The sequence below is a fragment of the Brachycentrus maculatus genome, unplaced genomic scaffold, assembly GCF_059751285.1.
Source record: "Brachycentrus maculatus isolate JH-2025_06_01 unplaced genomic scaffold, ASM5975128v1 h1tg000172l, whole genome shotgun sequence".
Lineage (NCBI taxonomy): Eukaryota > Metazoa > Arthropoda > Insecta > Trichoptera > Brachycentridae > Brachycentrus > Brachycentrus maculatus.
In genome coordinates, this window is record NW_028280925.1 from 969245 (window position 1) to 980518 (window position 11274).

The 11274-nt window shown below is 32.4% G+C and overlaps 1 protein-coding gene across 1 annotated transcript; it reads left to right on the plus strand.

The window, feature by feature from the left end:
- Window positions 1-2127: 2127 nt before the first annotated feature.
- LOC148308270 (neuferricin) lies at window positions 2128-6547 on the plus strand. The gene is made up of 4 exons (XM_088262024.1): window positions 2128-2604; window positions 2690-2833; window positions 4461-4647; window positions 5831-6547. Exons 1-4 carry the CDS (start codon window positions 2331-2333, stop codon window positions 6003-6005), a joined length of 780 nt encoding a protein of 259 aa, XP_088118150.1. The 5' UTR covers window positions 2128-2330; the 3' UTR covers window positions 6006-6547.
- The last annotated feature ends 4727 nt before the right edge of the window (window positions 6548-11274 follow it).

The following is an 11274-nucleotide window of genomic DNA, read 5'->3' on the forward strand; positions in this document are numbered from 1 at the left end:
CTTTTGTTTTATTCTGAGCGACGCATGCGGCATCTGGTGGTAGAACTGTTTTATGTAGGTACTATTTGTAAGTACTTAATAAAATGTATAAGTAGGTACCTAGTTATTTTATTACATATATATATATTTATATATATATAAATATATATATATATATATGTATATATATATATATATATATATATATATATATATATATATATATATATATATATATATATATATATATATATATATATATATATATATATATATATATATATATATATATATATATATATATATATATATATATATATATATATATATATATATATATATATATATATATATATATATATATATATATATATATATATATATATATATATATATATATATATATATATATATATATATATATATATATATATATATATATATATATATATATATATATATATATATATATATATATATATATATATATATATATATATATATATATATATATATATATATATATATATATATATATATATATATATATATATATATATATATATATATATATATATATATATATATATATATATATATATATATATATATATATATATATATATATATATATATAGGTCGTGTGCCTGGTCGTATATCGATTTGTTTGTGGGTGGACTTTTTCAGGGATACTAGTAGTGTGAAGAAGAAGCGCAATAGACCTTCCAGAGCCATCAGGATGCCTTAAAACATCAACAGTCGAAGACGTCATCGCCACATCTATTTCTTAGAGTTTTTCTACCCAAACTGGAATAAATGGATGTGGGGGGTGTGTGGTTCCAACACGATGGTATCACGGTTGACGTGGCATGACTAATTTCCATTAACTTTTTGCTGGAACAACTCCCCAAACGGCTCAACTCTCTTAGGGGCGATCTTCCTGGCCAGCGCGATCCCAAATTTAGCCTCCTGTGACTATTTCTTGTGTGGCAACCAGTGTTTTAACACTGGTTTACACGACTTGGTCAGGTGAAGGATAATATTCGTGCTGCTAATGCCGAATAGGCACAGATATGTTGGAAAAAACTTGATAGAAATGTCAAAATTCAACCATCTTTACTTACTGACGAGGAAGGTGCCAGCCTATGAGATGTCGTTTTTAAAACCTAATAAAAATAAAACTTTAAATGTGCTCCTTTATACGAAAAATATAATTAAATCCACACTAACAATACCTGTTATGTAAGAATTTTTAAAAATAAGGAAGTGACCATGCCCACCCTGTATTATAAATGTGTGACTAAGTTTTTAAATACGAGGTTTGCAAAGAGATATTTTTACTCCCTATGCAAAACTTTTTCTGTGAATATTTTAATTTTTTTTAAATAAATAAAATTATTTGAAAATAAGCGAATGTATAAACACCACGCGTGAGTGATGAGCCGAGCAAGGGACGAGCCCGAACGTTATGCGAAAGTTCCGAGGCGAGACACGAGCGTTTTTTTTTAAAATTACTTATCATCCAAGTGAATCTGAAATCTATCTACGGCTTATGCAACACCGCTTATCATGACCCTATTCAGGCAGCGAGTGTTTTTGCCTAGAATTTTCACTCATGAATTACATGAAATCATAGTAACTTTAAACATAAAGAGTAAATCCACTCACGAGTCGAAGCCGGAGTAGGATCATGATAAATGGTGTTGCATAAGCCGTAGCTAGATTTCAGAGTCACTTGGACGTTAGGTAATTAAAAAAAATCCTACTCAGGCTTCAACTTTTTAAGTTTTATAGCCTATGCCTACTCGTGAGTGGATTAACTCTTTATATTTAAAGTAACTAAAATTTCATGTAATTCATAAGTGAAAATTCAAGGTAAAAAACACTCGCTATCTCGCTAGAGGCATGAATTTATACATTTCATTAATTCTAAGTTAGCAGTGAAGTTTCTTAGATGTATGATTTTAATTAGGAAGTGAGTTTACTTATGTACTAGGTTTATTATATACAATACTTATAATACGCCTAAAAATTCAAATACTTTACATATCACTACACTAGTTCTTATAACTAAGTAGCGTCTTGGTGGAGGAGACGAGTGCGCGCAGCGCGCATTACTGGCGTATGTGTAAACGGGCTATAACAACGTCAGACGAGAAACGTCAAAAAGTATCAACTGTACGTCAACATTGGCGGCTAGACCGATACGCGAAACGCGACATAATATTTTGCTAATAGTTTCCTATTGATGAAAGAATAATTGTTTTTAACTTTAATATTAGACTTGAAGCATACCTTTTGATACATTAGTTTCTGTTTTACTGTTACACAGTTTTCACTCGCCTAATACTATGTATTCTAAGGTTTTTTTGCCTTTTATGACCATTATTTTGGGTATCGTATTATTTTTTTGCCAAAAAGATATCACATTTTCTCTATCGCGTTTTTACGAAAAGCTTTTTAATTTTGATAAAAGAAATCAGGATTTATTTACGCCCAGTGAACTTAAGATGTACAATGGAGTTGAATCAGATTTATTATATCTGTCTATTCTGGGCAAGGTTTACGATGTGACATCAGGAAAACAGCATTACGGCCCTGGTGCAGATTATTATATATTCATAGGTAAATTAATTATTTTAAACCAATTAAATTGCATTGAGTATATTCTTACTAATTTTAATTATAAATATACTTTTTCCCTTTTTAGGTAGGGATGCTTCTAAATCTTTTATAACGGGGGAGTTCAGTGATACAAAAAAAGAATTAGATGATGTCTTGGAACTTTCTCATTCAGAATTATTAGATTTAGAAAATTGGACAGATTTGTATGAGAGTCAATATACTTATAAAGGTAAGACAGTATATTATCAATCTAATTTTACTTCTTAATTTATCTATTGTATTCTTGCCAATGCCCTTTACTATGACCTAAAATATAATGTACCATATACCCACACACAGGCCATGCCTTTGTTGGATCTTTTTTTGTATTTATATTATATACATTTTTGTACTTGTATTGTAGGGTGTTTCAGATTGTTTTTCGTTTTTGAAACTTAAAAATAAAACACCAAAATTCGTTCAAATTTGTTATAATTGCTTTTAAATTAAAGAGCGGGTTTTAAAATTTTATGTGTCTAAAATAACCGTTTTGTAAAATAACCCTCTACTTCTCACTCATTAAGCCTGGCACTAAATTTTTCAATCACTCGCCTGAGCATCACTCTTGGAATAGCGTTAATTTCGTCGTTGATTCTTTGCTTTAAAACATCCAGGTTGGGTGGCAATGGTTGTGAACATTATTTTGTTAAGTAGTTCCATAGAAAAAATTAGCAGGCGTTAAATTTGGGCTTCTCGGTGGCCAGTAGATGTCTCCTCGGCGACTTATTACTCTTTCAGGGAATAATTCGTGAAGAACAGCTAGGGAGTCATTTGTAACTTAAAAAGTGGCTCCATCTTGTTGGAAAAATGTGTTGCGGTTGTAGCCAATCTGATAATGCATTTCTGTAGCCAGAAAAGTCTTGATCATATGGCAATATGGCAGAATTAATTGTCTGAGATAACGATAATTTCTTGCCTTGATATGGCAGCCCAAATGACAACTTTCTGCTAGTGTAATGGTTGCTGATGCAGTTCTAGCAAATTTTCAGAAGCCCAATATCTACAATTTAGTTTATTGACATTTTTGTTTATGCGAAAATTCGATTCATCGGTTAACCATATGTTATTGAAACTCCTAAAACGATTTTTCCTGTAGAATTCGACTCGTTTAGTAGGATCATCGGGATTCATTTGTTAATTAAAATTTGATACTCGAGAAAATGCATATCTTTGCGAATAATGTGATGAACTGTAGATTTATTTAAATTTAGAGAAGCTACTCGCAATTCTAGTGATTGTTGTGGGTCGTTCATAACAGACTGGCCACCGCGGCTGGCATTCGTGGTCGTCCTCGGTGTTCTTTTGGGACCAGTTGGTTTATCCGACATTGTGTTCCCAGTTTATCCAATGCTTGATTAAATTTGCACTTAAAGAATCACCGACAAAATTAACGCTATTCCAAGAGCGATGCTCCAGCGAGTGATCGAAAATTTTAGTACCAGGTTAAATGAGTGGGAAGAAGTGGATGGTCGCACTTACAAACGGTTATTTTTTATATATAAAAATTTAAAACCTGCTCTTCAATTAAAAAGTAATTATATCAAATTTGAACGAATTCTGGTGTTTTATTTTTAAGTTTCAAAAACAAAAAACAATCTGAAACACCCCATATTATGTTGTGAAATGCAAAAGAATTTAAAACAAAGAAAAAAAATTAAAAAGTAGGCGTTTTGTGAGTAATTTGTTATTTTTAACACATGAAATAGTCCAAAATGAAATAACTTATCTTCAACATAAACATTTAGATAACTCACATAAGTCAACAAAAATAAATCAATATAACAAACAATAAATATGATTTTTTTTTGCCAATTTAGGAAAGCTAATAGGGCGCTTTTATGACTCATATGGAGAGAAAACCGAATATATGAGAGTTGTAGAATATAAACTAAAAGAAGCATTTAAATTGAAGATAGACAAGGAAAACGCAAACAAAAAATATCCCCCTTGTAATTCAGCGTGGGAAGGTGAATCTGGGAGTAGAGTTTGGTGCACTGTCAAAAGGTAAATACATTATTTACAATAATATATACAATCGGGCCTCGTATAACACAGTTATATATTTCTACAAAAACCTTGTGTAATACAAATCCGTGTTATACAAGGTTTGAAGTTCATACAAATTAGGGTTTGCGTTCCAAAAAAAATTGAAGATAATTTATATGAATATGTACTTTTTTAATAAAAATATATAAATTTACATATTTATTGAAAAAAAGACTTATAATATAATAATACATGTAATATAATTTCTCTCGATGTATGGTCTTCTTTTATTTATGTATTAAATGTTAAATAAAACACTGATTTTTTGAGTCTACTAATTTGTATTTTATTGTTAAAAAACACAAAAATCAATTTAGTGACAATTATTTCGCCTAGTTATGGCATTTCCAAAGGAATGTAAAGATTAAATGCACTGATGGTCCAATAAAACAACAATTATATAGTTTTTTTCCACATTTAAAAGTGGAAAAAACTATATAGTTGTTTTATTACATAATAAAAAATTTATATAATAAATTCTCCTTAAGATAAAGAAATACATATCCACTCACAAGTTTTTCATGGGATGCTTAAAACATCGTTTTAAATAAAAATTAGATTGTATTTATGCAAAACCTCAAAGAAATTTGAAAATGGCACAAGAAGCAAGAATTCTAGACCACATTTAAGACTTCCAGATTATCATGTAATACCAATACACATACAATGAGTATAATTATACTATGAATATTGATTAGATTCCAAATCTTTTCACTGATAGTATAAGTGCTTTTTTTTAAATAAAAAAAGGTCCGGAACTCGCTTCATATCAAGCTTTTTACTAAAAAAAAATGTTCTAATATCATTTAAATATTCATTACAATACCATATTTTATCATTTTGACGATATATATAAATGCAGATTGTAATTACGTAAGCTCAAACATTTTTTAGTCTTATTGATTTTGAAAATTCAAAAAGAAAAATGATCTGCGAAAAAAGGTGACCGAACGCTGTTCCACCGCATTACATGGAAAAAAAGCCCTGGTATTGGTGTTTGGAATGGTCTAAAGCTAATCTTTTAAACCACTCACCCTGATTTACAATATTCTCGCAGTTAAATGTAGCTCATAAATTTTTTCATTAGAAATAAAAACCAAAATAACCAAAATATATATTTTTAAATTACTGTGTATTGCAGTGGCGGCATAGAGAGGGATTGGGTAGGAGTTCCAAGATTGCTGTATGTCAAAGGATCCTCTGAACCACATTGTGTTTGCGTCCGGAGCAAAGAAGATGCAGAGAGTAATGCACGATTGAAGAAAATTAAGGGTTGTGACCCCTCAGCAGTTAGTTGTATTTATAAACACTATTGATGATGACAAATTGACATTAATTAAACGATGGGGGAAAACACAATACTGCAGATGAACTTCATAAAAGTATAAATGTTCACCTCCAAAAAACTATACACAATTATATAAATGGAGTTTTTAGTTTTTAATTTAAGTGTTTCTATGTAAGTTTTAGTAAGTACATACCACTATTTCTTAAAATCTATTGTGACACGTGTTTCGATGCATTCCTTATTATTTTCAAACACTGTATGTGAAGCTCAGTCTAAATTTTAGAGCTGTGTCCTTGGGACATTGAAGGTTGAAGACTAGGAGATATTATTAATTTTTATTTATTTATTTATTTATTTATTATTTCTTATCTGTGGGAACATAGACAAAAGGGGGGAGGCTTTAGTCATTGTCATATTGTTAATTATGGGTTTATTATTATTTATATTTTTATGAATTTCTGTTTGTTTTTAAATGTTGCAGTTTATGACTTTTCGTATTAATTATTTTTAGGAAATCTACATTATTGTTGTTAAATTTCTGATCATTATCTATTAAATGGTTAGCAAATTAGTTATTTATTTACTTCTTAAACTTAATTCATATGCCCTGATTCTTGTTTTGAATTTTCTGGAAGTCATACCAATGTGCAAACTTCCACAGTCGCAGTTTAATTTATATATACTTCGATAAGAATTCTGGTTTTAAACTATAATGGAATTTTTTGGTTATTTTATGTGATTCTTTTTCACTTGGTTTTTACATTTTCACTACACATTAAATTAAAAATTAAAGTCACAGTAAAAATGGATAGATTTTACTACAAAGTGACTGCCGAATCAATTAATGAGTTTTGAGTTGTCAATTTTATAAAACAATAATTATTATGACTCTTCGATAGTTTTGCATTTGTATAAGGATTAGATAATTGGACGATATAATGTAGTTACCAAACCCAATGTTTTGGTCTCACTGCTATGCGGATGACACTCAAATGTATTATTATTGTAAGTCGGAGGAAAAATATAAACTTGTTGACTCTATTAATAAGTGCATTGAGAGAATAGGGGAATGGATGGCTGAAAACAGATTGACATTAAACACGTCCAAAACGGAACATCTCTAGTAGCCAGTCTTAGTAGCCACACCTAAACGACAGAATTTGCTTGAAAACATGACACCACTCAAACCAAAGAGTACCACTACACCGGCCGTCAAACTGCAGGGCGTGTTCTTAGATTCTGATCTCTCCCTTGAGACTCAAATTAGCAAAACAACAAGTACATGTTTTTATCAGCTAAGGCAAATTAAAAGCATTCGCAAGAATCTGCCAGTTGATGCTGCCCGTCAATTTCAAGAAATGAGTTTGTAATATCTAGAGTCGGTTATTGTAACGGTAAATACACGGGTCTACCAAACAATAAAATGACTAGACTGCAATCAGTGTTAAACGCAGCAGCGAGACTGATTTTTGGAATTTCTAAATTCAGTCACATCACCCCACTACTTCACAAACTCCACTGGTTGCGCTTTCCCGAAAGGGTTGAGTAAAAGCTCTGCCTACTCATGTATAAATCAATACACAATATGGCTCCAGAGTATCTAAAAGAGCTGTGTATTCCAGATGAATGGTTGATAGACGTCTCGCGCTTCGATCGGCTACAATATCTGCAATGGGCAAAGTGATCTTACCAGCTCGCAATCAACGCACTAAATTTGGCGAGCGTGCCTTTGCTGTTGCGGGACCGACGGCGTGGAATGCTCTTCCATTAATGGTTAGAAATAGTGAGAGTGAGATGATCTTTAGGAAAAGACTAAAAACACATTTGTTTGCTTCCATCATAATATTTTCCCCAATTCATTCACAGTGAAGCGCCCTTGAGGTATTATTTTACGAAAATGGCGCTATATAAGTTATCCAAATTTATTATTATTATTATTAATGTATGAGAGGTAGTTACACGCTTTGAGGGAGTTTCAATGTCTATTTGTAGGTATACCCAGTGCGCATGCTAAAATTTTTTCACGACCACAGCGCCACTCAGCCGCTGCCATGTTGTTGAAGATTGAGCATGTGTACGCTATTGTCGTCGGATTTTAATTTTGACAAAATGACAGAAAAAGTTTAACAACGTTACTGCATCAAATTTTGTTTAAAAATTGGGGATTCTCAAGTGGAAACTATCCGCAAAAATAAAAAAATGTTTGGAGACGAAGCAATCGGCACCACACAGATAAAAGAGTGGTATAACCGCTTCAAAGATGGCCACGAAGTGGAAAGTGAAGCACGATCCGGTTGGCCCTCAACATCCAAAAATGATGTTGTCATTGATCAAGTAAGGACCTTGGTCACACAAGATCGTCAAATAACGATCAGAGAACTTGTTGATGAAGTGAGCATTAGTGTTGGATCCATTCATTCCATTTTAACTGAAGATTTGGCTCTCAGAAGGGTCTCAGGAAAATTTGTGCCAAAGTTGCACACAATTCAGCAGAAGCAACTTCGTGTGGAGATCGCACAGGACATGCTGGAGACTGATCAATGATCCCAACTTTCTCAAAACAGTGATTACTGGTGATGAGTCTTAGGCTTATGGATACGATCCAGAAACAAGTTCCAGTCATCACAATGGAAGTATTCAACATCCTCGTGGCCCAAAAAGGCAAGGCAAGTTCGCAGCAATATGAAAATCATGCTGACCGTCATTTTTGACAGTGGTGTGGTTCAAAATGAGTAGGCTCCACACAGCACTATTGTCACCACTACTACCGAGAGGTTCTGCGTCACCTTCATGACGCAGTGAGACGCAAACGGTCAGACCTGTGGGCAAATGACAGTTGGCAACTTCATCATGATAATGCACCCGCTCATTCTTCACACTCCATAGAGTTTCTTGGCTAATCATAACATACCTTTGGTTTGTCAACCTCCTTACTCTCCTCGCTCCCTGTGATTTCTGGCTTTGTCTCCAGCTGAAAATGCCTTTGAAAGAGATCAGATTTTAGACCAGGGAAGACATCATGAACATTGCAACGGACCACCTGCGTGCCATACCAAAAGTGTCTTTTCAGTGTTGCTTCTGGCAGTGGCAGAACCATTGGGAGAAGTGCGTAGCAGATTAAGGGGACTACTTTGAAGGGGATTAGTGTCATTTAATTATATCTTAATAAATGTTGCTTTTATGAATAAAAGTTGGATACTTTTTGAAGAGCGTATGTATATGCGAGAAAAGCACACATTAATCCAATTTTATTTCCATAAAAAGTGAGTTGTTTAAAGCTGTCATATAATTTTTTTTCTTCATTTTTACATGTTAAGGTAAGTAAACAATATGCAATTAATTGATTACTCTTACTCGTACACTATTTTTTTTATTTATTTATTGATTTGGCGTTTAATTTGTAGAACTCCATTTTAATTTATGTATTAATTTTAAATCAAACACAGATTTTTTGAGTCTACTAAGTTGTATTTTATTAACAAAAACACATAAAAATTAAATTGTGACAATTGTTTCGCCTTGTTAGGGCATTATCAAACGAATGTTAGGTTAGGCATTCGTTTGATAATGCCCTAACAAGGCGAAACAATTGTCACAATTTAATTTTTATGTGTTTTTGTTAATAAAATACAACTTAGTAGACTCAAAAAATCTGTGTTTGATTTAAAATTAATACAGAAATATACACTATTTCTTTATTCACCGGTTGTTGTCTATTAAGTCTGGAGTCGTTTGATTTGCAGTGTTATGCTTACGGCGTAAAAAGGAGGTGGACATTAATGTCTGCTGCTCGCAAGCAAGCAGCATTTATTTGTTCGATGATTTTTTAAAACGTTGCATACATTTAGTTAACGCATCAACTGCTATGGCAATTTTCAGATTTCCGGTCTAAAAAGCCAATTCTCAGCTACTTTGCTGGAGGTCCCCGGTTCGATTTCCAGGGGGAGTCAAATAAGTATAAGTTATTTTTCAGCCTAATATTTATTCAATACTACCCTGGACTGGTGCCTGAAGCGGAGGGCTGATCACCTTTCCTTCATGTGTCAATAATGATCAAGATAACACTGTGTTAATATGATGCAGTGCCCTATACACCATTGGGTGTGGATGAGGGTTTAATAACATTATTTAAAACTACTTTACATAATCATATTTTCTGTTCATTTATTAGTAAATTTTCTGTTCATTTAAGCCAGCAATGATTTTTGTTCTCTTCCCAGAAGCTATCTATCCATATTAACACTGATATACTATGAATTTTATCGTAGCTCCACAAATATGGCAAGTAAACAGAGTAGTAGATAACTCTTAGTCGGCGTCCTAGCAAAGAAAGCAATCTACGAGTGATCTTGTAGTTGGCAGTCAACGTGTTAAACTCTGAGAGATATTTTCGCCGTGCCGAAGATAAAACAATATCACAGAGTGTTTAAATCGCAGTATTTGTTGCATGGTAACCCCAAAAGTCCTGGTAACTAAATTGTTAAGGACCGGTCCTGCGTTATCGTGGATTTATAAGTAGTCGAAAGTAAATTTATGTCTATAACTCGATGCCATCCATTAAGTAAAGCAAAATATATGTTCATTCGAAAATAAATTCATGCCTGTCCGGGAACAGTCCTTAACAGTTGGATGGAATTTTTGCAAGTGCACAAGACTGGTCGCTAAGGTTTTGATAACCTGTCCCTTTTGACCTGCATATTGAGTTTGTTCAGTGATAGCTTTCTATTTACTCGGGTGGATGCTGCCATTTGAATTGAATCCGAGCTTCATACGAAAGTGTATTAGCTCTAATATAAATACAAAGCATACCCCTAGAGAACTGACAAGTTCCTGAGCCTCCTCTAAAATGTGGCAAATATTAAGGATTTTAACAGGAAACAATGTTTTCTCTTAGTGCCTGCATAATGAAGGCATGAATTATTTGTAATTTTATATGGGCGAGCACCTTCCCTGGCACTCCCAGTAGCATAATGCCACAGTACTTGTTTCAGTTCAAAGGTTTTTATTAATGTTTACTACATATTAAGAATAAATAAACCTAAAAAATCGAGGAATTATAATCATTATACGTAATGAGGCCTTGTTTACTTTTTAATGCACAATGAAAGTTTACAGAAGAAAAAATTTATTTACTTCGTTATGAAGTACTAATAAAAGAAATTGGAGGTTGATTTTTTAAAAGAATAGCCACTGAATTGTAATGTTAATGAATCATTTCTGATTTGTTATGGTTTCAAATGGTAGGATTTATAAAATATATTCCTTCTACACTTAACAGTATGAATAAAAACAAAATA

Excerpts from the sequence above, each read along its gene's own strand:
- LOC148308270 (XM_088262024.1), top strand. The coding sequence starts at position 2,331 with ATGTATTCTAAGGTTTTTTTGCCTTTTATGACCATTATTTTGGGTATC. Across the intron at positions 2,605-2,689 it reads AGATTATTATATATTCATAG|GTAGGGATGCTTCTAAATCT; the intron begins GTAAATTAATTA and ends TTCCCTTTTTAG. Across the intron at positions 2,834-4,460 it reads GAGTCAATATACTTATAAAG|GAAAGCTAATAGGGCGCTTT; the intron begins GTAAGACAGTAT and ends TTGCCAATTTAG.